The sequence below is a fragment of the Aptenodytes forsteri genome, unplaced genomic scaffold (assembly GCF_000699145.1).
Source record: "Aptenodytes forsteri isolate BGI_AS27 unplaced genomic scaffold, ASM69914v1 Scaffold55, whole genome shotgun sequence".
Lineage (NCBI taxonomy): Eukaryota > Metazoa > Chordata > Aves > Sphenisciformes > Spheniscidae > Aptenodytes > Aptenodytes forsteri.
In genome coordinates this window covers 11,461,817-11,487,372 of record NW_008796063.1, presented here as the reverse complement: position 1 = coordinate 11,487,372, position 25,556 = coordinate 11,461,817, and the positions used below count along the sequence as shown (strand labels likewise).

The following is a 25,556-nucleotide window of genomic DNA, read 5'->3' as shown; positions in this document are numbered from 1 at the left end:
CCGGCTGTGGTAAGGATGGCCTGGCCGCGGTGGGGATGCCCTGGCTGTGGTTGGGATGCCCTGGCTGTGGTTGGGATGGCCTGGCTGTGGTGGCGATGCCCTGGCCGCGGTGGGGATGCCATGACCATGGTTGGGATGCCCTGGCCGCGGTGGGGATGCCTCGGCCATGGTTGGGATGCCCTGGCCGTGGTGGGGATGCCATGGCCGTGCACCCCGCAGGCACACGCAGCATCACCTCTGTTTGCTCCGGGAATGGGGCACAGGCACAGGAGCAGAGGGAGTGTGGGTGAGCAGTGGCTGGGTAGGGACTGCTGTGTCACCTGGGGTGTCCCGAGCTCTCAGCTCGGTCCCGTGCAGGGCTCAGGGCTCAGTCTCTCCCACGCTGCTCGAAGCACAGGCTCTCGCAGCCCGTTTTCCTCAGCCACTGGCAGGGATGCAGACACCCACTGCCCGGCTTCAACCCTGAGCTCTGCCGAGAGTTAAGGGAGTGTTTTACACCACCCTGTGGGCAGCCACCTGCCTCTCAGCGGGGTCACGAAGAACCTGTGGCCCCAACCCAGCAGGACAAGTAGGATTTACTCCTACAGATCTGAGGGTCACGTTGTGCTGGTGCTCCGGGAGAGGCTTGCGGCAGGACAAGGCAGGGCAGGCTGAGAAGGGGAAGGAGCATTGCTTCACTCCCATTGCTTGGAGGGGGGCCCGAAGTGATGGGGTGACCTGCCCGTGGTCCTGCAGCGAGTCTGCAGCGGACCTGGGAGTTACATCTGGGTCTGCTTTGTGTCAAACCCAACCGCCTCCTGGCACAGCTGCCTTGCAAGGGCATATGTGAGAGTGCTTTGCGGTTCTCCCAGGAGAGCACAAAGTGTACAGAACATTGCAAAAATGCTTGTATCCTTGCCTTATATTTTCATATCAACAATTATGATTTTGCTGTGGGAAGAAAAACATTTAGTTTTTAGATGAATATTTGTGAAAAAGTCTTTTGGGGCAAATTCCTTAGAGAGAGCTAAGACTTGGGCCAGCCTTTGAAACTCATAAATTCAAAATGAACAAATAAATTGTCATCGTGCTGTGACAGCCTTGAGGAGGCAAGGGTGCTCGCCGCTGTCTGCCAGTCCCAGCGTGCAGCTCTCTTCACGGGAGTCACTCCAGCAGCTGCCGGTATCTCCCTGAGCCTTTCCCTGGACAGCCCTCCATGTCATGCATTTGCTCCCTAACAGCCTTGCTGTTCTTTGGAAGCTGATCTTTGCAGTGGAGTCTCTGGGCACACAGATGAAATGCAGCCTCCTCTGGGGTGGGATGCATCAGTTCACAGTGACCCACTGCTAAATGGCTTTGGGAAAGAAAGGGGTGAAACCCACTAGCGAAAGGCCCGTCTTCGTGTTTGGCTGCAGCTCTTGGAGGTGATGCGGGGTGGAGCTGGAAGCCCTTTGCCTTGGAAAATCCCTGCTTCAGTGTGATTGAAACCAGTAGCTGGTGATGAAGATCTCCATATGCTGTTGCCCTCCTGTCTGTGCTGAAAGGCTGAGAGCTCATCGTGCAGGAGAGCTGTTGAGACAGCGCTCCTCCCAGCCTGCCAGCCGGGGTGTCCCTGCACCTAGCGCAGGATGACAGCGTTGATTCCTGCACCCGGCACACAGAAAGAAAAATCTGTGTTTTTTCAGATTTCCGTAGCCACTGTGGCAAGAATCTCTATTCCCCACTCTGCACACAAGCACTGTTACTTCTACTGTGCTTCCTAGGAGAGGTACAAGCCAAAAGACAAAGAAAAAAAGGAATCAGATCAGCAAAACCCTGTAATTTTTCCTGGCTCAAGCATGCAAAAACATAGGGTTTTTCCTCCTCTTTTCTGGAAAGTCTATTATATATGTCAGGCAGTATCAGCACAGCACTGCTGCATGGGGCACTATGCTGCCTTTTATTTCTGGAGACTAGAAAAATGTTTGCCATGGTAACTTGTAAGACAGCCTTTCGGCTGTGCAGGCGACCTCTCGGGCAGTTTGCTGCTCTGTCAGCTGACGGAGGGCTCTGGAAGCAGTGGGCTTCGTTGTGTCTCACAAGCCATCTCGCATGTCCCTCTGTCACTTGCCCTCTCTGGTTGCAAGGTGTGGAATGGTGCAGCCTGGCTTTTGGTGGGGGTGAGAAATGGGAGTATTGCTGGACATTGCTCGGAGCGTTGCTGGGCAGCTGCTGCTGCCTGCGGTGTTTTCTGTGCCTCGGTTTGCTGCTCACTTCGGTCGTTGCCTCTCCTCCCTTGTTGCTGCAAGGCTTTAGCCACAAGAACTGCCAGGGACCGAGCACCTTTGTATTCTTCGGTGGATGTTTGGGCAAAGCATGTGGAGTTTGTTGAGATCAGAAAGGGGGAACTGTTTCCACTGGAAGATGTGCTTGGGAAAGAGAGGACTCGGGCAATCTGGGAAAGGCTCTGGAGTCAGGAGTGGGGCAGAGAAGATAAATAAGAACAATTATTCAGTGTTTACTGTGCAGAAAATTAGGCAGCATCCAATGAAGTGATGCCTCTAGCAGGTTTCAACAAACCAGAGAAAGTATTTTTTTTGTAAAGTACGTGAATTACGGAGCTTGTTGCTGTAGACTCTTGTGGAGCCCAAGGTGGCCCAAGAAGGGGTGGATGGCGTCATGGAAGATCGGTCTCTTGGTGGCTGTTAAATACTGCAGTCTGATGCAGTCTGTGGCTCTGAAGGTCCTCTGTTGCTGCTGGCTGCCAAGAGCTGGGAAGTGTGTTGGGGAAGGATCGCTCGCTGGGAGCTTTGCTCGTGCATCTCCTGAACATCTGGTACTGACCACAGTTGGGGATGGGATGTGGGACAGGATGGACCCTTGATCTCGGGGACAGAGCTGTTCCTATGTCACTGCACCCACTCCTGCTGTTAAAATGCAGTCTCTGGGCCAAAATGGGGCCCAGCCCTGTCCCCATGACTCTTACTTTGGTCACACAAACATGAAGCAAACTCCATTTCAGGGGGGTCTGTCCTGGATCAGGGAAGACTGGCTGATTGGGGGAGGCTTGTGGGAAAGCCCGGCCTGGCTGATCCACAGGGAGAAAGTGATTTTCCCCAAAGGACAGGGTCTCTCTGTTGCAGATGCTCCATTTACGCACCCTGTGTGTCCTGTCAGGCCAGCCCAGCTCAGGAAGATGGGCTGGGAGATAGAAAAGCTTTTCCCTTGACTGCAAGCTGCACCCGGCAGCCTGGAGGGCAGATGCTTTATCCCTCCTGCACTGTTGCAAGCCCCTTAATAGCCACTGTAGAGGCTCCTGTGCAGACTCTGAATGGAAATACGACTGTACCCAAGCCGCCATCTTTCCCTAGCACCTCGGGAGCTTCACTGACCCACAAAAATCTTAGCTTTTACTGTGGCTTACAGACCTGGGTCTTCTTTTCTACTGAACCACTGTGGCTCTCCCAGCCTGCATGCAGGCTCCTCTCTGCACAGACGCTTCTCTCCGTCTGTGGATGCTTTTCCCATTACTGTTCTGGCTGGGCTCCACGCACCAAAAGGGCTGGGGAAGGCACAAGCCAGCACTGCCCCCCCTTCCCTTCCCTCCCTTTTTTGTGAAATGAAGGCAGAGCGGGCCCACAAATGACATAATGAGAGCATGACATCAGGCTTGGCAGGCGGAGGCGTGCTATACTCTGCTCAACATTATATGTTCTGTGGAATTAAGAAAAAAACAGCAGTGCACCAAAAAAAGCCTATCCACCACAGCGCTGCAGAAATAACCGCCCTGGCTGCCCTGGGCTCACAGCTGCGGGGCCGTGGAGCCTGTCTGAGCATCACGAAGGGACAAAGCGGGCAGCACCAAGCCCTGCTGCTCGCTTCCATCAGCAGCTGCTGGAGGGCAGCAGCTAGGTGAGGGCATGCCAGTGCTTGACGCTTTTTACCCCCAGAAGTTACCAGACCCCATCTGCAGGAGATCTCACTAGTGGTGTTTGTGACTGATCCATCCTCACACTCTCTGTGAGACGGGCTGCTGTTAGCCCTGCGGTACACACAGCTCCGGAGAGGTTCGGTGGCTCACCCAGCATCACACGGGGAATTGGTAGCAGAGCTGGGATGGAGCTGAAGGCTCCCAAGGCTCAGGTTGACGCCCTCATTACCAAACGTTCCCTTATCTGAAGCTTCACCTTCCCCCCACGACCAACTCCACTTCCAGACGAAGTTTTTTTAAAACTTCCTTTGCTAGGCATGCAAGTCAAATGTGTGAGTGTTTGCTGGGGCACTTAGGGAGCTGCAAGGGGAGCTCTCTGAAAGGCATCTTTCACACACTCCTTGTTCTATACCGTAGTTGTTGGTGGGTTTTGGTGCCCCTCGTCCCACAGAGATCTGTGGAGAAGTGGGCCAGCCCTCCCAGCCTCCTCTGGTGTTCCATGGCTCCATTTTACAGGTGTGGAAGCTGAGGCAGGATCGAGAAGTTGTGACTTGTCTGTAGCTGCCCTCTTCCAGGCAGCACAGTGTGTTCTCAATATCCCCTGTGGCACAAATAAAATAAATTTTTCTTTCTTTCGTGGAGAGGGCGGCAGTTGGCGTGCACAGTGCATTTCAATGGAGAGCCTTGTTTTCTGCTGGCTTCAGCTCTGCTTTGAACCTCCTCCGAATTTCCTCCAGCCTGGCAGTGGGCTGGGAAAATACAGTCGTGGCAGTTTGTGGCACCGAGAGGCCGAGCTCTGTCCCACAGCCTTTGCGTTGGGTTTCATTGCTCAGTACTTCCTGATTTTTTTTTTTTTCCTGCAACCTAGCTTGGTTCACAGCTTGGTTCACAGCCATCTTTCCCATGCCAGGAAGGCATAATATGATTTTCCATACAAGTTGGAGAGGGACCAGTGGGAGAAGGCAAGCAGGCAGCTGGGAGCCCGGCTCACTGACTCGTGGCTGGAGGTGGCAGGCGCTGGCATCCGCCACTGTTCCTCGCTTCTCCAAGCTGTCCCGTCAACAGGAGCTCTGCTTCCCTTGCAGGCTCTGCACTGAGGAGGTCTGGGGAGGTTGAAAGCTGGGAGGTTTTATACCAGTTCCTCATCAGATCATGAAGCCAAGGGTAGAAAACAGCAAGGGAATTGGGCTCTGGTTTGTAGGTACCGGTGGGTTGCCATCTAGTGCCTGGTCTGGATGGAGGACAGCAGCATCTGCGGGTGCTGGACGGGAGCTCAGACTGTGGAAGACAGAGGGTGGGAGCCCTTGGGATCCCTTGGAAAGCACGTGAGTTGTAGTTAAGTGACAAAGTTTCAGGGTATAGACAGAGCTTGGGTTAATTACAACCTCTGAGGGTTCAGAGCATCTCGCTGCCTCTGAAGCAGCCTTGCCTGGGAAATGAGCCCCAGCTTTCCCTTTTGAAGCCTGCTGGTGGAGCTTCTCCGCTTGCAGGGCCATGGGTCAGTGTTGGCTTTGGATGACAGTAGTGGGTGCAGGATAGATGAATGAGCTCAGCTGATAATATCTGGCAGCATCAGCTTGGTGATGGTGTGTGTGGAACGAAGCCAAGTTGTACTATCAGGAGAAGAGGAAAAAGGCACAGGGGCCCCCTCCAGCCCTTCCACCGTGACACCATGGAGGCTCACTGGGGCATGACAGTGCCGAACCCGAGACAACAGCAGCATCTGCGGGTGCTGGACGGGAGCTCAGACTGTGGAAGACAGAGGGTGGGAGCCCTTGGGATCCCTTGGAAAGCACGTGAGTTGTAGTTAAGTGACAAAGTTTCAGGGTATAGACAGAGCTTGGGTTAATTACAACCTCTGAGGGTTCAGAGCATCTCGCTGCCTCTGAAGCAGCCTTGCCTGGGAAATGAGCCCCAGCTTTCCCTTTTGAAGCCTGCTGGTGGAGCTTCTCCGCTTGCAGGGCCATGGGTCAGTGTTGGCTTTGGATGACAGTAGTGGGTGCAGGATAGATGAATGAGCTCAGCTGATAATATCTGGCAGCATCAGCTTGGTGATGGTGTGTGTGGAACGAAGCCAAGTTGTACTATCAGGAGAAGAGGAAAAAGGCACAGGGGCCCCCTCCAGCCCTTCCACCGTGACACCGTGGAGGCTCACTGGGGCATGACAGTGCCGATACCCGAGACGCATCCGAGTGGCCTGACACCCTCACAAGCTGTCCTGGCCATACAAAGCAGCACAGTCCCTTGAGCAAATCAGAAGGTTGAGGGTTGTCACTTACTAGTTTATGGGGGACAGCTCCTTCTGGCCCTTCCTGAACAAAACCTGCTGGCCGCAGCCACAGCACCAGGCGTCCTGCACCCCTTGAGTCCCCGCTGGATCACCCTTGTTCACCAGGAACTCCTTTCCGCATGCGTGCCGCTCAGTAGGCAGTGACATCTAGTGTCAGTCCAACGCGCTGTGTAAACGCAGCACTGTGTGGGGAATTACTGCCTGTATTTGCATTTTACCTGTTTGCTGAGGCTGCTGGGAGCAGCTCTGCCACTGTGCATCTTCCAGGAGCAGGTACCAGGTCACAGTCATCCCTGGTCCTGCTCTCGGGTAGGAATGGAGCTGACTGACCCCTGGGAGTCAAGGATTTGGGGTCTTAGCCTTCACTTATCTGAAGTTTAAAAGCTTTCTCTGAGATGAATGGCAATAATGATAAGGGATGTTTGTAAAGGGCTGGGGAAGGCTCAGGACCAACCCCTCCATGCCTGGCACTGTGGCAGAGGGATGGAGAAGAACAGACCTGCCCTGCTGGAGTTGGTCACTTCCTACTTGGGAAGTAGGAAGATGGGAGGGATGGAGAGAAAGCTGCAGAGAGCTGCAGAGAAGGCGGCTGGGCTTGGGGCTGGCTGTCCCAGTACCCTGCGTGGCTCAGGTGCCCACTTGCTGGTTGTGCCATCTGTGATGCTGAGAGCTTCAACCCTGCCCTGTGCGCTCTCTTCTCCATGCAGCCAAGCAGCACTTTTGAAGAGGCTCTTTGAAATGCCAAAGCCCTGATTTTGTAGCAGCAGAATGGTTTGTTTTGGAGGTCTCTCTTGTGTGGGCAAGGAGCAAGAAGGCATCAGAGCTGAAACACCATTTCCTTCTGTCTTGGGCTTGAGGTGCTGCCTAAAAACTAAATGGGTTGTTTGCAGGTATTTCAAAGAAGAGAAATAGTTTTACTGGTCTCTCCGTAAGGTAACTGGTTGGTGGTCTGGTCCTTTCCAAAACTGGTCAAGTAATGGAAGGAGGTGCAGAGGCAGAGGAGTACAATTTATAGAAAATACTTGTGGAGAAGTGGAGCAGGAGCCTCCCTGAGGAAGGATCTGACCTGGCTGGCAGCAGTTGGGATTCCAGTCCAAACCATCTGTGTGTTTGTCTTGCAAGTGGGAGCTGGAAATGGGTTTGGAGGTGACTTTCATGCCTCCTGTGCAGAATATGACTCCCATGTGGTCTGTGACACTTCAGCGATGGATGCTGTGTATTCTTGTCCCAGCTACCCCGAGACAAAAGAACACTGGCTTGGTCAGATATTTTTGCTAGCATCCTTTTTTTAAGTGTATTTGTTGAGCTTTCATCTTGCACATTTTTTGTACTTCTTTACTGGTGTTGCTGGTGAACTCTTCTGAATTCACTCTCAGCTTGGCAAAGAAATCCTGGACAGCAAAATCAGGGAAAATAAACTCAAACCTTTTAAAAGGACATCCGTCCCTGTTACTTATCCCCAGAGTTTCCTGGAATCATACGTAATTTTCCTGCCAGTTTGGCAGAATTCTTTTCATTCAGATAAAGTAAGTTTAAATGTCAGATCAAACCAACAATTAATTGATTAGGGGATAAAAATAAGAGGTGAGACGGCAAGGAGAAATTACAGGAGATGCTTGTAGGAAAAAAGGTGAGAAAGGAGGTGGGTAGGAGAACATCTCTGTTGACTCGGCACGGCTGCGGCTGCAGTGACTCCAGCCCTGTCCGCCTCCCTGGAGCTCTGCCAGAAATCCTTGAAGGATAACCACCATTGCATGGGCTCAGAATAAGTATTTTGGTGCTGCTAAAAGAAGGTCTTGGCCAAAGGATATTCGTCTGAAACCAAAGAGTGAAGTTTATTGGGAACGAGTCAAGACCGATCAGCAAAATGTTCACTTCTTAGCTGAGTGACATTTCAAAATTGAAAAAGAGGACATGGGGTGAAAAGAGAGAGCTGGGCTGGAGGACAGAAACAATTTTGCTTTGGATGAGCTGAAGGCTATTGGTGTTACAGGGAGCGATCAGAGATTTTTTAAAACAGTGTTCCTTTTATAAGGACAATCTAACCTGATTTTAAATGGAAAATATTCTTTGTTACTTCTTCGCTTTTAAGCTTTTCCAAAGAGAGACAAAAAGATCTTTAAAATCTAAAAGTTGAGCGCATCAATTGTGTAATTAATGATCAGTTCTTTGGCACTAGAAATGGACTTGGAAGTTCCTCATAAATTTTTCTCTAAGTTAATTACTACTTTAGTCTAAATTGCTTCTTAATTACTTCTTTGAACATATATTAGACTTGAATATTTTTTTAAAAGGATACATCAGATTTAGTAATAAATTTGTCATGTCTGCAATTACGCTAGATATGCTGCAGAATGGTATGCAAATAATGATAGTCCTAATCTGTATCTACACATTATACAAAGCTTTGAGCAGCAAATGCTTTACAGCTGGGAAAGGTGTTTTCTTCAGCTGGGAGAAATGCTCTGCTTTGACACACCAAAACCTTCCAGTCTGGAGTCTGGATGGAGTTTGGAGAGAGGCTCTTCTAAGGTCTAGTAATGGAGGAATGACAAAATGAAGTTGAATGAAAGCTGAAAATTGTGTTTTCTTTCTCTAGGGATCTTTCCAATAACAAGATCAGTGGTTTAGATGTTCAGATATTCGAAAGCCTGACTTCTCTGGCAAAACTGTAAGTACACGCTGTGCCCTTCCAATCCTCCAGCTCACCGTGCATGTTTGAGCTGGTACCTAAAACACATGCTTGCATTTCACAAGTTGGCCTTGTTCTTGCTTGACCTCATCTGTCGAGCCCCAGATAGATGTGTCCATGGTCTCCTTCCTCAAGGCGTTTAGTTGCACAGTCCAGTGAATGAATGATTCCCTCATTGGCATTCAGAGAATCGGGCAGGATTTGACCCGCTGTACTGCTAGATGGAGAGGAGATCAAGGCAAGAGAATGAGATTTGTTGCAAGATGTCTGTTAGTACATGGAAAATTCTGATAAAGCTGCGGTGTCCAAATCCCACTTATCTTCTGAGGGAATTGCGTACTGAGCCTGAGCGTCCTTTGAGGAGCCTGGCACTAGTGGGGGAAAGGCCTGATGTCCCATTGCTCCCCACACCCTGAGCTGTCCCAAAGACTGCCCAGACTCTATGTGGGCCAGGAGGAGAACTTTGACCATTAGCAAACTCACTGGTTCAGCTGCTGATCAGATGAGTTTGCACTGTTACTTGCTGATGGTTCATGGAGAAGATTAACTGTTTTTTAAAGAAAAATTGGACTGTCAGATCAAAAAAGGCAGCAACAGAGCCAGCACCAAAACCTGCTTTGGTGGTTCCAGCTGAGTAGCTGGCAGCCTGGACAGCCTGCCATCTTTACACCTCAAAATCTCCTAAAAGGAGAAGGACTCATGGAAGGACTTGGAGCACGGGGACTGGACTTGAACATGGAAGCAGGCTGCCCAGAGAGGGTGGGGAGTCTCCATCCTGGGAGATACTCAAAAGCAGTCTGGACATGGTTGTGGGCAGCCTGCTGTAGGTGACCTGCTTGAGCAGGGGGTTTGGACCAGATGACTTCCAGAGGTCCCTTCCAACCTACCACGCTGTGCTGCTGATCAGATGAGTTTGCACTGTTACTTGCTGATGGTTCATGGAGAAGATTAACTGTTTTTTAAAGAAAAATTGGACTGTCAGATCAAAAAAGGCAGCAACAGAGCTAGCACCAAAACCTGCTTTGGTGGTTCCAGCTGAGTAGCTGGCAGCCTGGACAGCCTGCCATCTTTACACCTCAAAATCTCCTAAAAGGAGAAGGACTCATGGAAGGACTTGGAGCACGGGGACTGGACTTGAACATGGAAGCAGGCTGCCCAGAGAGGTTGTGGAGTCTCCATCCTTGGAGATACTCAAAAGCAGTCTGGACATGGTTGTGGGCAGCCTGCTGTAGGTGACCTGCTTGAGCAGGGGGTTTGGACCAGATGACTTCCAGAGGTCCCTTCCAACCTCAACCACGCTGTGATTCCATGACTTAGTGCCTGACTGGACATTTTGCTATCATACGCATGTGGCTGTTGAGACTCAAGGCGCTCAGACAGTAACTAGTACCCAAGCAGAGCTTGGGACAGAGGCTGATCCTGTATGTTGGCCAGGAAGTTGTTACCAACATGATGAACTTTCATTTTCCCTCTTTTACAGAGATATAAGCCACAACAAGATTTCTACGTTAGAAGATGGAATATTTGATAATTTATTTAATTTAAGTGAAATGTAAGTTCATCTTTGTTTCCCAGTTCTCTATTTACACCTTTCCTTGAAACAGCTCTTCCCTTCCTGGTGGGGTGGGATGCAGCGCTGTCTTGGGGAGATCTGAGGCATGTACCCAACTAAGCAGCTGCCTTTTGGACCCTCTCCAGTTTCTTCCTCAAGCTGTGTCCTGCTCCTGGGTCCTGTTGGTGCCCTTCAAGCATAACCTCTTCCCAGACTTTGCTTCTGTCTCCTGGATACCTCCAACCTCTGCCACTGCCTTCCTGGCTTCCCTGCTTCTCGCCCACTTCTTTTCTCTGGCCGTGCGCCGGGTCACACATGCTGTTCCTGTCTGTATGGTCACACCTTGGGACCGGGGGATCTGACGAAAAGGGCACTGACCTGCAACACAGGAGACCCTGACTGAGGTGTCTAAGTCACTTGAAGACACTTGAAGATGTTCTCCCTCAGTGATTCAAGTTCTTAGGCTTATAGTGATTTTTAATTGAAGTAATTAAAATCTGTGCTGTATGTGAAGGGCAGCGAGGGGATGCCACACATTTCCAGGAGAGATACATGAAGTGGCAGCACAGAATGGCCATTCTGTATCTGAATGAGCCAAAGGATTAACCCCGTGCAATCGCTCTCGGCAAGCAAGAAAAAAAGCTAAGCCACACATTCTCCCTGAAAGACAGGACACAAAGGGCATTTTCAGCTCTGCATTTTTGCTTACAAGTGGCACTGAAGAGACACAAAGGATTCAGGCTAGGTCCAAGTGAGTCTGCCCCTGCTAAGGCTGGCCGGCAAAGTGGTGCTTTCAGTATAAAAATCCTGGGTTCAGCCCCTGCTGCAGCCCAGCCCAGCTGGCGTCAGCTAAACAAACAGCTTTCCATCTCTGTCCTGTTCGCAGCTGAATGCCAAAGGCTGTAATTTGGATCAAGTTTAGCTGCAATTAAAGTTTCCATCTTTTCATTAAACTGCCACATGGAAAGATTATCATTGACTTTGCATTTCTTTTTTGACAGATCAATTTTATTCTCTTAGCTATTTTTTAATGGAGCTGTAAATAGTCTCCCTTAGCTGGAGAGGCTGCCATTACATCCAATGGCTGTTAGATGGCAGACTATTTTAAATATAAGATTGTGTCTGTAATTTGCTTCTAATTGCAACAATTATTTGTAGAGTGAAAAAAGTACTTGGAGTACGTGCCTAATTCTAGCCTCTAGAAAAATCATGTTAATTATTGCTTGATTCCCTATTCATTAACTCCCCTCGCAGTTCTTTCTGAAGCATTTCAGTGGAGTGGCGCAGGTGGGAACAGTGAGGGATCTGCACACTGCTGTAATTAACACTTAGCACATGTCAAGTTAATGCCTAACTTTTGTCTGATCTCCCTGTTACAGAAACTTAAGTTGGAATCCATTTGTTTGTGACTGCAAACTTTCCTGGTTGCCCCGTTGGGTGGAAGACAGACAAGTGAAAGTTATTCAGGCGTCAGATACGAGATGCGCCCACCCTCCTGAGGTGGCAAACCTTTCCCTCTTCAATGTCTTGTTCGTCAATGCTACTTGCGGTAAGGAAACGCTGCGGGCTGTGGTGGGGGAGATGACTAAACCGGTGGAAATGATGGGCCCAGGGGGAGCTGGGGATCACGTCTAGACCTCTTTAGACCACAAGTCACCAGTTCTAATCTAATTAAGCAAATAATGGTAGTGTGTGACTCTACCCTGATGCCTTAAGGCTGGAGTCAGTCACACCAGGGCTGAGATCAGCAAACTCATTACAGACCAAGCTTCAAGCAGCCATCAGATGGCACTAGCTCCGTGACCTCCAGCCTTAGGCTTTCATTCTCTCAAGCTTTTAACAGTCTGACTTCAAGCAGTGAAATCTCTTGGAGTTGATGGGACCTGAGGACATGCTAAATTGAATCTTTGCAGGTGACAGGGCTCCGTGTCAGGAGCGTTGAATGAACACTGCCCCGAGCTACAGCCCGTCGCCTGCTCTGGGTGCATTTTTCTGACTGCCTTGGCTAATCAGAAACGTGGGGCGGTGTTTACTTGGAGGGTGGGAGGGGGAGCCCTAAGAAAAATAACCCCCCCCGGATGCTCAGCTATCTCTAAGTAAGAGAGAGGGAGGGAGAGCGTGTGCTCCCCCCAGCAGGCATCAGGCACCTCCTTTAATGCATGATGGGAGGATGCAGTGATGAGGGCTGGGGGAACCAGAGCTGGTGGGAGCCACCTGAGCCTCCTGATGAAGTGCAGTGCTCCTCCAGGGCCAAAACCCGGCTGGTGGTTGCTCCGCTTTCCCCAGCAAAGTTACCCCAGCCTTGCAGCACCTCGGTAGTGCACTGTTTGCCTGGTGCTGGAATTATCAAGTGAAATAACACCATCACTGTTATTCCCCTTGATAATTAGTTGTTCCCCTCTTGAACTACTTTAAGTTAGTGTGGAAACAATAATGCGAGGCTGTCTTCTGGGTAATTCAGTGTAATGGGAGTAGGCTGGGGACAGCCTGCCAGCTACTGACAGTTGTTACTGACCGGCAGGGAATGAAGAAGTATGACCAGGCTGGTGTTAAAAAGCAAAGTAGTTCCCATGCCGTGGTCCTCCTCACGGGACTTTTCTTAAGAGAAGTGGCTCAACGTTTGCAGGAAGGCTGTGGAGAAAGCCGGACAGTTGGATGGATTTGATATGGGAAGATCACACGAGGCCGGAGCTGTTGAGATGTTTGGGGGGAGATGTTGTAGCAACCAGCAGAAACAGAGGAGCAAACATGGCTCGGTTGCGTGGGCAGAGTTGGAGAGGAGGTCAGGCAGTCCCAGCTGGGCTGCGGCTGTGCACGTGGCAGAGGCCCTGCCTGTGTGTTTGTGGCAGAGAAACATCCCACCCCTTGCAAGCCGGTGAGGGGGAAGTAAACTCAAGGGAATGAGCTGTTGCTCTGAGAATGGGGCTGTTGTGGCTGCCATCATTGTACGTGTCCATGCACGTGTGTGTTTGTGCTCCCTGTAGCCAGGCATGTGTTGTTTCTGTGCATCCTTCCCATGAATGCATACATGTGCATCCTTCCACACCCCTCGGGTGCAGGCTGTGTGTGGCACTGCCTTCTTTTCTAGCACCAGATTTTGCCTGCAAGTAGGTGGGAAGCTCTTGGCTCTCTCCAGGGGGGAAGGTGGCTGCAGTGTCTGCCCACCTCCAGCGTGGGCCTGGTGGAGAGTCCGGTGGCATTTCTCCCATGCCACCGATGTGCCACTCTGCCCAAGTGTGTTTGATTATAGACTCGTTGCTGGAAGCCCCAGGCAGCATGGAGTGAAACGTGCTGCACCGGACCAAGCCAAGGTACAAGCCAAGGGACAACCTTTTCTCCTGGTCTCACTTGGTGGCTAGTCCTTTGGGCTCCTTTGAGGGTCAGACTCAGCGGCTCCATGTTCCGTGGGACTGTCAGGCTCTCCAAAGACCCCTTTTATTTGCTGAGTGTTGCTGCTCCATAAATCTGTGCGACTGACTTGTTATTTCGGTCATCATTAATTAGCATAAAGAGTTTGGAAATCATTGCTGAGGGGTTAAAGACTTCCCAGGCAAGACTCAAAAAGGAAATGCTTGAAGTAGGAACTGCCCAGGAGAAGTCCGTTCCCAGGGGTGTGGGGCGGTGTCTCTTGGAGGGTTTCACCAAGCCATGGCTTGACAGTGTCAGTTTGCAAGAGGATCTTCTGTTCTTTCCCCAGGAGCTCAATACATAACGTGTCTGACAAGCAACCACACAGAAGAGGCTGAACTTGTCATCCTCTTCACGTCTGTTCACCCTGGGAACCTCACCGAGGAGACCTGCAGTGCCCTCTGTTATGCTGAAGACCAGGAATATGGAGGTTTCAGCACCCTGGGGCAGTGTTTGTGTGGTACTGCCCATGAAACAAACTCTTCCTCCAGTTGTTTGCCATTTTGCACTGAGCATTTGTCTGGGCAGGCCTGTGGTGGCCCATCACTCGTCCCCTCTCCCTTCCAGGCACAGCTGCCTGTGTCTTTCACAGGACTCCAGCCCCGGTACAGCCTACACCAGGCCGTGCTCTTCAATGTCAGTATTCCCATTGCTGTCAGCACTTTACTGTGGGAATTTGGGGACCAGACAGAGGTTCTCAACACCACTGGAAATGCAGCTGTCCACATGTATGCCTTACCTGGGCAGTACAATGTCACTGCCACCATCTTCGTGGGCACCAAGGTCTTATACGTGCAGGCAGAAATCGAGGTGGTGGCTTCACCCCAACAGTTAGAACTGCAATGTCCTTCCTTGGTCAAGACGAATGAGACTCTGGACATACGGATCCGCAACAGAGGTGGCACTGGCCTCGCGGTGTTGTACGGTATCACCGCAGAGGCTGGAGAGCTGGGCAGAGGTAAGCAGGGTTGGCTGGGTGGGTGCTGGGCAAGGGAGGGGTGGCACTGGGTCCTGGGCCTTCCCTTTCCGTTCCTTCTCAATGAGGAGTAAGGGTTGACTCCTTTGGGCACTCCTTGCTCCCCTGTCTGACCAGGCAGTGTTTTGCACTGTCCTGGGCCAAGTAGATGACTGCACAGAGTGCAGTTCAACAGCGAAGGGGATTTATGGGCATCAAGAAGGACAGGACATTCCTGGAGCCTCGCTTCCCAGATTGGATTGGGGTGCGTGGGCCCATAGAAAGGACATCATGCTTGTGTTGTGTTCTTCTACCTCATGCAGCAGTTCACCCCATGTGTCCCCCTGATGGCTTGGTTTTCCCGGGCAATAACCACTGCTATCAGCTGGTGGTGGAGAAGGCTGAGTGGCTGGAGGCCCAGCAGCACTGCCAGGAGCATGGCAACGGAGAGCTGGCTTTTGTGAGCAGCCCCGAGATCCAGAGCTTCTTGGTCGCTCATGTCATCAGGTAAGCGAGGAGGGTAACGGTTAAGATTTCCTAGGGACAGGTCTTGTGTTCCTGGGGTCACATCTGCAGAGGGGTCCGGAGGGAGGGTCCTGTCGAGCTCGGCAGCAGGCAGCCCTGTGCAACCAGTCAGGCTGGAGAGACACACAGGTCCAGGCTGAGTATGGGGAGATGGTAGGGGTGAGGCTGCTGAACAAAGAGGAGGAATAAGCAGAGCTTGAGCCCTTGCTGAGCTTGGCTTCTTTGCTTACAGACTGTGGAGGGAAGAAGAGGAATGGGGCAGAAAGGCTGGAATTCAGAACTAGGAATTGTGGGGTTGCTGCTGGTGGGCATCTTGTACCCCACGTTTGTGCCTGTGCGTGCATCTGAAATGATGCAGAGAGGTGCAGGGTCAGGAGCAAACGGGGCTGGGCTGAGCAGACCTTCCACCTGGGAGTTCAGCAAAATCTGCAGGCTCGGGTTGGACGGTGGAGGGGGTCAGGTGCTCGTGTCCAGAGGGTGTTTGGCTACCAGGCAGGGCCTGAGGGTGACCTTGCAACCAGGTCCCTCCATCAGCAGAATTACAGCTGGATTGTCCCACGAGTGACACCGTGGCATCGAGCAGCTGCTCTAGCAGAGCCCGAGCCAGTGCTGCAATCCTGCCTCCCAGCTGGGATCCTGCACCCTCCCAGACACGGCTGCCGCCTGAAGCCCAGACCCCTTCCCCTCTTCTTTCGCATCCTGAGAAGGAGCAGCACTCCTCTCCAAGTGTCAGGCTCCAGCAGCATCTGTTCCACCTCAGGAGCTGGGCTTTATAAACAGAGAGCACTGAAAGTGTCAGCCTTTGATTAAATCCACCCCTCTAAGTGCCCTTTCTGCAACCAGCCGTCTTGGCGGGAGGACGACCAGGAGAGCTTTCAGGGGCCTGACAGCTCTTGTCAGCGCTCCCAGATGCAGATGTTGTAGATGGCCTCTTAATAAACACAGCCCAGAAAGCACATGCGAAGGGAACAGCTGCATGTGACGTAGGCTTTGAACGGTCCTGCTGAAGGTCTGACAGCCCCTTCTTCCCAAACTTGTATCCTTGCCCTGTTCCCTTCGCACTGGGTTTTATCCCGAGATTGCAAACATGTGGTCCTTGATCTGGGGAAGAGGAGTCTGTCCCTTCCTGCGGGTTAGATACTGGTCACTTGGTGCTCTGATTTATCAGGCATTGCGTGCAGGGCTTTTGATGGACTGCAGCACAAGGAAATCATGAGACCTCAGAAGGGAATGAGCCGCCCAAGCTGTTTCCCAGCTGCTGCCCCACGTTGCTCTCCTCCCCAGTCCCCTTTATTTCATGTGTTTATTTTATTAATCCATTCAGATAAACATGAATGAGGCAGTTCCAGGATGCGATTTCCCTGGCGATAAAAGACAAATCAACCGAGCCACAGGTTTTTGGAACATGCAGCCTCCATAGTTTCTTGTGGGAAAATGACAGAAGCAGAAATCTGTTTCCCATTAGAGCATGCAGCAGCGAGGACCGCTCTCTCCTCTCCTTCGCTCCTGTCGTGTAATGGTCTCCCCAGGACCAATATGTGCTGAGCTGGTCCTCTCCCCGCCTCCAGAAGCAGAGTGCTCCAGCCCACACCCCTTCCAGGGGACCCCGCTTTCCCCTCTGAGGCAGTACAGGGAGCCCCTCTCCCCTTCCAAGCCTCCTCAGGCTTCGTTCTGCTCCTGCTGCCCCAAGCAAAGCAGCTTGTTCCTTCCTCAGAGGCAGAGGGATGCTCACGTCTTGCTTCAGAAGAGGGTGTCGAGAGCCCTCTTGTTCCTCTCTGCAAGGTAGTGGGCCAAGCAGTGGGGCAGGGGTGGGAAGCAAGCCAGCCAGCCTATTTATTCTTTTTTTTTTTTTTTTTTTTTTTTTTTTTTTTTTTTTTTTTTTTTTTTTTTTTTTTTTTTTTTTTTTTTTTTTTTTTTTTTTTTTTTTTTTTTTTTTTTTTTTTTTTTTTTTTTTTTTTTTTTTTTTTTTTTTTTTTTTTTTTTTTTTTTTTTTTTTTTTTTTTTTTTTTTTTTTTTTTTTTTTTTTTTTTTTTTTTTTTTTTTTTTTTTTTTTTTTTTTTTTTTTTTTTTTTTTTTTTTTTTTTTTTTTTTTTTTTTTTTTTTTTTTTTTTTTTTTTTTTTTTTTTTTTTTTTTTTTTTTTTTTTTTTTTTTTTTTTTTTTTTTTTTTTTTTTTTTTTTTTTTTTTTTTTTTTTTTTTTTTTTTTTTAATGACTTGCAGTTAGGTCATAGCTGGAATTAGAACAGGAAAATCTCTATCAAGTTTTACTAATGGCAGCAAACAGGCGGTTTCCTAGCCTGTTCTCCCTAATCCCGTGCCAGTGGTTCGGGAGCAGAGCACAGCAGTTATTTATTTTTTAATCTTATTTGCAATGAAAACTACTGATTCACGGAACAGTTATTTTTGTCGTCGTTTTTCAGCATGACCTCATTAATCATTTCATCTGGCGTGAGCCTAGTGGTGGAGAGACACCAATTACCTCCCTGGTCTGCTTTTTGCAGAGCAGTTGTACCACCCTGGGAGCACGCTGGAGCAAACAGCAAGGCTGTAGCAGAATTGATTGCAGCCTGCAGGAGGGAGCGTGGAGAAGGAGCTGGGGGCTTTGAAGGGTGCATGATGAGGCTGTTCCCCCACTCGAAGTTAATATGAAACAAATGCCTCACTTTCTGCTGGGTGCGATTAGAAACAGTTGTCCAGGCTGTTTGTGGCTATGAAAGACCGCTCAGCACTTTCCACTAGAATCTCTGCTGGGATTCAGCCAGTTTCCAAATGTGGAAGAGACATTTCATTTTCCTAAAATGATCCTGGCAGTTTCTTTTGTATGTGGGGTTCATCTGCCCGTGGTGCTTTGGCCTCTGCTTGCCGGTGTCTTGTCCCCCCGTGGCTGCTGCCTTTCAGTGGTGGCCGAGGAGTTGATCATCTCCCAGCAGCTGCATCAAAGACGCCCCAATTGGAACAGCAGCTCCCGTACCTGGCACCGTCCGAGGTTTAATCATGCACTGGTGCCAGTTCCACTTGCAGAGGAGAATTGACTAGTGACAAATTCCACAGGTCTGCACAAATGAAGCACAAGTTTTCTAAAGGATGCAGCTTTTTCAGACAGTTTTGTATGACCATACCATTCCTCTTAAGTCACGACTCAATACGGGCTTAGAAGTGTCTGTGAGGGTCATTCAGACTGCAATGCAGGCAGGCCATTTTAACAGGCTGGTCTCCTAAGAGGTGTCTGAGGTTCAAGTCAACCTGCTGATACTCCTTGGTTTTGCAGATAGTCCCATTTCCCTGTATTGTGTAGGGTTTACTCTGCGATGGGAGAGCTGGTCTCAGCCCTTCCAGCACCCACGAGTGGCTGTCGGCCCTCCATGCCCACTGGGAGGGGAGGCCAGGCGGCATGGTGATATTAATAAACATATTGATGTGAAGGAAGCAGCTCCAGCTTGAGGAAGCAGAAGGTGTGCAACTGGAGGGACTGCTGGGAATTTCTGGAAGCAATAAAATCTCGTGGTTCTCCTCTCCAGGCAGTGTCATCTCATTACCCTCTCTGATATCTTTGTGCTGTACCAGTTGTGGCTGGTATGAATCAGTGCTTACCAGTATGTCACAAGCTCTGTGGTGCTGACGGAGCCTTTAACTGTGTCCTCTTTTAACTTGAGCGTGAGCATTTTAGGAATGGGGTGACTCAAGTTGTGGGGCAGCGATCATCAAGGGTCTGACTCAGCTGCACACAGCGACCCACTGAGCTGCTTCTCCCTCCCAGCCCCACTGCACTGTAGTGTTGGTTGATTGCTCTGTCTGGATCCTTTTGGCTCTGCTGTCCCCTCAGTATATCAGAGGACAGGTGGCTTTCTGTAGCCCTTAGGACAGAGGTTTGAAGGGCTGGTAGATAGCAGGATGGTGTGCCATGAAGGAGCTGTTACTGAGGAGCCAGGTTCTGGTGGTAGAATGGATACTGAAATCCTTTAGTAACTAAAAGGGTCTGTTAAATGCAGCCTGTGACACCCGGATGAAGCTGCTGTTGTTAAGATTATTATTTTCATAGAGAACCATAGATGGCATCTGTCCCAGATCTTTCTAATACTCATGATTTCCTGAAATCCTCCCCCCTTCCTTATTTTTTGAAGGAGCCTCGATGTCTGGATTGGATTCAATGATTTTGCAAGCACTGGAGCGCAGCAAAGAGGCGAAGGGTTTAATCTGGAGAGCTGTCAGAACTGGCTGCCAGGAGAACCCCATCCGTCAAACGCTGACCACTGTGTCCGGATGGGCCCAACGGGCCAGTGTAACACAGACCTGTGCATGGCCAAGCACAGCTACGTCTGCGAGTACAAGCCAAAAGGTGGGCTCTGCTTCTCTCCTGCTGTCCGCTGGCATGTGCCAAGGAGAAAGAGGGCTGCATGGAGGGGGTCATCCAGAGCATCCCCCCAGATCAAGTGGGACTGGCAACAACCACAATATTCCCAACAGAGGCTTGACTGATAACCTTTCAGAAACCTGGCCTCAGCCCAAAGGGAAGAATTTGGCCCACTCCAATCTTTGCCATCAACCGAAGTAGAGAGAGGAGCGAAGCTCTGAAGCAGAGCTTCGGAAATAGCTTTTCTCTCTTATTTGAGCAGTCTCTGCTGCTGCCAGGATCTGAGGCCATGGTGCTGCCTTGGTGACTCTTGCTGTCCTTCTGTGGCATCTTGTAGTTTGTGAGATGTTGGGGTCTTGTGACTTAAAAGACTATAGAGCCTTGGAGATCATTAGGCGAGCTTTTATGTGGTGTGTGCTGTGCAGGTTTGTGTTTAAGCAGCCTCCCGGATCTCCCAAAGCGGTGTAGGGAGTAAGGAAGAGAAGCAGAAAGGACATGAAATATGGGAGAAGATTTAGGTAAGAAGGAAAAGCCAGTGCTAGGAAGAGAGCCCACTGGCCCTGGGAGGAGGGACAGCATCAGCTGGTTGTGCTCAGTCCCCAGAGCCTGACCTGACTGTGAATGAGCCAGAGGTGTTTGCTGCTGGTGGAAACCAGCTGGTCCTGGCCACATTTCCCATGAAGTCCAGGGGGACAGGGAGGATGGGGAGTGCACCTTGTGCTCAAAAATTCGAAGCAAATCATGGGGTGTTGGAAGGGAGAAGTATTTGCAGAGTTCCTAGAAGTCAAAATTGCTGAGAATTGCAAATGCAAACATTACTTGTGCAGGATGAGTAAGAAATCAAAACACCTGCAAGAAGAAGCAGGAAACTACAGGATTACAGCAGCTGCTTCTCCAGTAAAGCTGGAGTTACAGATTCCTGAGTGGTCCAAGCCCTGCTACAGCTCTGCTGCACGGTGTGAGCAAGCATGAGCAGGGTGGGGGAATAGCTTCAGGCCTTGCTGAGTCTCATGGGCTTTGTTCAAATATTTCCTTTGTAAACAGGAGTTCTCTTAAATGCCGAAAACTTCTTTGTGGGAGACCCTGTGTTTGATACACATGAGGCTGTGAAAAATGTGACAGAAGATGTGCTGTCAGCTCCGTGGCAAGCTGTGGAGGTAAGGATTTGCTCATCCTGCTGCTGCTGCAGAGGGAGCCCAGGGAGACGCAGGCAGGTGAGAGCCTGTTTGTTTTGCAGGTGATGGTGTTCCCTGAGCTGGCATTCAGGCACGAGGGATATTTGACTGCCCTGGAGTTTGTGACACAAGAACTGCATCAACCTGTTCAAGTGAGCTTCCAAGTGCATAGACCGATAGATGGAGAAGGTGAGGCACCTCCTCTCAACACTTGTGGTATTGTTAGAGCTGATGCCATCAGGGCCATGTCAAACTGAGTGTCTGTGGCCTTCTTGTGGCCCCTCTGTCTTCAAAGCAGAAGCTCTGAAGCCTTAAAGGCTCAGAGATTTGGTTCTATTTTTGAGGAGACTCAAGCGCAAAATCTGCAGGCATGGTTGGACAGCCTGAGGTTGCCTTGGAGAAGCGGTTCTCCTGGAGAAATTAATAGAGGGAGAAACCTGTCTCAATGCGTGAAGAAAACGTGAGTGTAAGGAACGTGTAGAAGTGAATTAATCTTCTGAGTTACACTTTTATACTTTGGGAAGACATGACATGTCAAATGGGAATGTCTTCTGGTCCATCTGGCCCCACAGGTTAACAAGGAAGAACGTTTTCCTGAGCCCATTTCTTCCTGATGGGTGAGATAATCTAATAAACCTTTTATTCCTTGTACAACAGCTCAATAGTCACAGTTTTGGCAACAATTAATTTTGCAGCAGAATGTTTGCTATAGCCATAGGGTTGGCTGGTTACAAAAGAATATTTTTTGACACTGAAAAGCTGATACTTTGACATGGAAACATGAACTTAAGAAAAGTTGCTTAATGTGTTTTCAATGTCAAAGCCAGCTCTGCTTGGACTTGCTTTTGCGTGAACATAGTTCTCTTTTAGCTTGCAAATTGTGCATTCTCACTGGAAAAGAGACTCACTTTGTTTTTAACAATCTTCGTGCCTTGGTGAAATTTTCCTGTAAAACAGGACACTTGTCTCATGTAGTACCAGGATGTGTTGTGGTTGCAGGTTTTACTAAGAGTGGAGAAAAATGGTGAATTTGGAGCGAAGAAGCGCACTAGAAGTGTTACTTGTCAGAATGGTGATCTTTGCTTTCTCTTTCACTTCTTCCAGACTACCAGGAGGGAAAAAATGCTACAGAACCATTCCACACTGCTCAGGATGACGGGAACTGGACTCTACTTGAATGTCCTCCTGGTTTCCAGTGGTGTCATTTGACTAATTTGTGCTTGTCACTAAACAACTGCTGCAACGCGACCGAGTGTGCCAACAGTTCTCTCGCCAGCAGCCCTGCCCCCGTTTCCCTTCAGCACAATGAAAGCCAGCTCAGCTATGAACTCATCGAAGAATTTCACTTTACAATACCAGCTGGCCCTTCTTCCCAGTATCTGGTCAGTGTTTATTAGCTGCTGTAACCAATGAGTAGGTGGGGCAGTTTTCTCTTGAGTGCTTTGGGTAAATAAAGAATTGTTCCCATTTGCATTTGGTGATACTGAAGTCCATTCAAATGAAATTATTTGCCCAGTGTCACACATGCCACCACTTTCTATCTTCCCCGCTCTAAGCCATGGACTCCCTGCAGTAACCTGTTGCAATAGCAGAGTTGGTCAAAAGGCTGTGCAGATTTCCTGGGCTATTCCCATTGCATTTACGAAGTGGAGATAGAGCATAGAGCTGGCTTCCATGTTAGCACATTTGATTCAGAGTGGCCAAGGAGAGCAGAGTGGTGAAATGTCTCCCCATGCTGTGTTTGGATCTGCAGCTTTTCTGTTGGTTTCCACTTGGCAGTAAATCCAGCTGTCTTGCCCAGGCAAGAGTTGGGTGCTGCGTGCTCTTAATTTGAGGCGTTAATCCAAAAATGTCTCCTCTCTCTACAGGTCACATTCAGAAAAGAAAGTATTTTTGTCAGGGCCAAGGACATCTTCAGTATCCAGCACAATGCAGGCTTGGGCTTACTCCTCCAGTGCCAGCCAAGTACCGCATCCCCTTACAGAACCAACGTCTTAAGCATGAACTCTTCAGAGTGGGCACTTGGCCTGTCCGACAGCTCCATCGGTGCCACCTGGATAAACAACACTGTTTGCTCTCTCCGAGTTCGCTATGCCGAGGAACAGCTGGTCCCGGTGATCAGCCCCCACAATGCGGGGCTGGAGCATCCAGGTCGCTACACGGTCAGAGCCAGTGTGGACAACGGGGTCTTCAGCGCCAATCTGTCTTGCAGTTTCTGGGTGGCTTCCTGGGTGTCAGGCCTGCGGGTCATCCACCCCGCTCCTCAAGGCAGCAGGGTCTACCTACCATCCAACCACACTACCCTGGTCGTCAAACTCTCCTCAGGGGTGAATGCGACAGCTAGCTGGCTGGGAGACAACCACACTTTCCCCTTCGAGGGGTCCTGCCCAGCGCCTGTTGCACCGCTGACGGCAGACTGTGCCAGGGAGACCAACGACACCTGGTTTGCGGTGGTCAGCCTGAGCAGCCTCAGGGAGGGGGTGAGCACCCATGTGCTTGTTGCGGAGAACGCCGTGAGCTCCCAGAACATCACTGTCACAGTGAAAGTGGAGGAGCCCATCCGTGGGCTGCGGGCCACCCCTGACCCTGAGAGCAGAGTCCTGCTAAATACACGAGTGGTGAGTGATTGCTGCTTTTAATTTGTCAGTAGCGTTTTTAGCCTTTACCGCTAACGGTGTGTGTTGGGCTCATGAGGAGGGCTGGGGCTCGGCTCCACACTGGTCAGATGTAGCGCTGCTTGCTGCTAAGCGCTGGCTCCAAGGCCATGCAGACAGCGCTGCTGCAGGCACAGGCATGTGGCAGAAAGCACTGGTGCTCTCCAGCAGGAAGGCAGCTCATCTGTATGTTCACTTTAATTCCCTCAGAGGTAAGGCAGCACCTCCCGCTAGGGGAATACTGGCTTTCCAGTTCTACAGAAAACCGGAGGCATTATGAAAGGCCAGTATTTACCTTCTTTTGACTTGTCAAGGTAGTTACTCCTTTAGGTGTTTAGATTTGCTCTACTAAATCCTTACATTACCTGGCTGAAGCTATAAAAAGGTTTCATCCATCCATCAAAGTCTTGGAGTTAGTCTGGTGTTTGCAGTCTTTTTTTCTCAAATCCCCTGTCCCCGGAGCTACAGCTGAGCCCTAGGAACCTGTTCAATAACTGCCCATCGGTATCTGTGAAATGCTCTGCTCAACCTCTGGCTGCTTACGGCAGAACCCTGCGCCTGCAATGCCTGTTGGTCTCACCCTTCCTGGCTGCTACGGTCTGCTCAGGAGGCACTGCAGGAGTGAGGAGGGGGCCTACCCTCTCCAGTGCAAGTCAACCATTTTAGCCTTTGGGTTGGGTACCATCAATGGACGAGGGTCAGAGACTCAGCTTACGGGTGTAGATAAAGCTGAGTTGTTTCCACAAAGACAGCGGCAAGTTTTTTAGCTAGCAAGAGAGAGACCTGATCACAAAAGCAGAGCTCTAGGGTGTGGGAGCAGGCAGTATGGGTTCTGCTCCCAGCTCTGCTGTTGATTCATGGAGTCAGGGTCTACATTTCTCTATCAGCAACAAAGCCACAGATGATCTTGCACCTCTGTGTCATGGTCTGAGAGCGCTGTCTCACAGGTGTGTGATGCCTCCCAGTCTGGCTCTGCTCCCTCCCCAGTTCAGCTGGAGATCTCCTGGGAAGTGCTGTGCACGCTTTTCTCTTGCACTAGTATAAAATGTCCTCATGCCTTTCAGAGCTACGTCCCTGTGATGGAAGCTGGGTCAGATGTGACTTTCCGATGGACAGTAGATGATAAGCCATCTTTCACTTTTTACAATGTTGTCTTCAACGTTATCTACCAAAGCCCAGCTGTGTACAAGCTTTCGGTAAGCCAAGGCCTTTCCCATGATGCCATTTTAATCCTGGGTTTCCATTTCATCCCACAAACGAAGCAGGAAAAGCAGCAGGGAGAGGAGAAGGCAGACTTGAGTTGAGGAGGTTTTCACTGTGCTCCTAACGAGCTCGTCTGCTATTTCTCACTGAGCTGTTCTTGCAAATGCAAATAGTAAGTTTCTTCCTATTCTTCCATTACAGCTGATTTCGCTGTCTTCCTCATCTTTGCTTTCTCCTCTTTTCTCCATGTCGTCCTTTCTGTTCATGGAGTGTCTGTCCTTACTCCTCTCCAGCAGGAATGAGGCAGGGAGCCCCACTGCAGGGTGCCGGCCACTGCTTTGGCAGGCAGGAGGTGTGAACACAGACCCAGGCAGAGGCAGGATGCAAACATAAGACTTTCATAGCCAGGACAGAGCTTCTGCCACAAGCTCTTCTGGTCTCTGTCCTGTTCTCTTTCCGTTGGTGCAGACTGGAACACTGGGTTTTGTCATGACCCCAGAAGAAGGATAGAGCGGAAAGTCTGGGCAGAGGGAGGTATCTGTTGTGGAACAGGAGTTTGTCTCTGGCCAGAACATCTTTCTGTATCATGTACTGCCACGCAGAGTCCTGGTCTGGCTCCAAGCTGCTTGATCCGTTTGCAGGGTAACTGCTGGCTTCCTGAAGAGACACCAGCCCTAGCTCCGAGGGCATGCTAGCACTAATTTGCTTGGTGCAGCACTATGCTGAGTAGCACTAATTCGCTGGGTGAAGCACTGTGCTGACAAGCCTGGATTGCTTTTACTTACGGAGTTGACAAGGTGGCATTAGTCTGGGGTCGACTGGGTTCAGTGTAACAGATTCACAGAAGCCTAGACACAAACTTC

General features: G+C 50.1%; 1 protein-coding gene across 1 annotated transcript in view; it reads left to right on the top strand.

The window, feature by feature from the left end:
• Positions 1–5,561: 5,561 nt before the first annotated feature.
• The window catches only part of PKD1 (polycystin 1, transient receptor potential channel interacting), a 58,790-nt gene continuing 38,795 nt past the window's right edge, over positions 5,562–25,556 (top strand). Inside the window, exons 1-13 of the mRNA XM_019473960.1 lie at positions 5,562–5,685; positions 6,285–6,312; positions 8,779–8,850; positions 10,352–10,423; positions 11,803–11,972; positions 14,121–14,789; positions 15,110–15,293; positions 19,432–19,646; positions 20,706–20,818; positions 20,899–21,025; positions 21,941–22,218; positions 22,705–23,454; positions 24,555–24,686. Of these exons, the coding sequence (XP_019329505.1) occupies positions 5,562–5,685; positions 6,285–6,312; positions 8,779–8,850; positions 10,352–10,423; positions 11,803–11,972; positions 14,121–14,789; positions 15,110–15,293; positions 19,432–19,646; positions 20,706–20,818; positions 20,899–21,025; positions 21,941–22,218; positions 22,705–23,454; positions 24,555–24,686 (2,934 nt within the window). The remainder of the gene's footprint in view (positions 5,686–6,284; positions 6,313–8,778; positions 8,851–10,351; positions 10,424–11,802; positions 11,973–14,120; positions 14,790–15,109; positions 15,294–19,431; positions 19,647–20,705; positions 20,819–20,898; positions 21,026–21,940; positions 22,219–22,704; positions 23,455–24,554; positions 24,687–25,556) is intronic.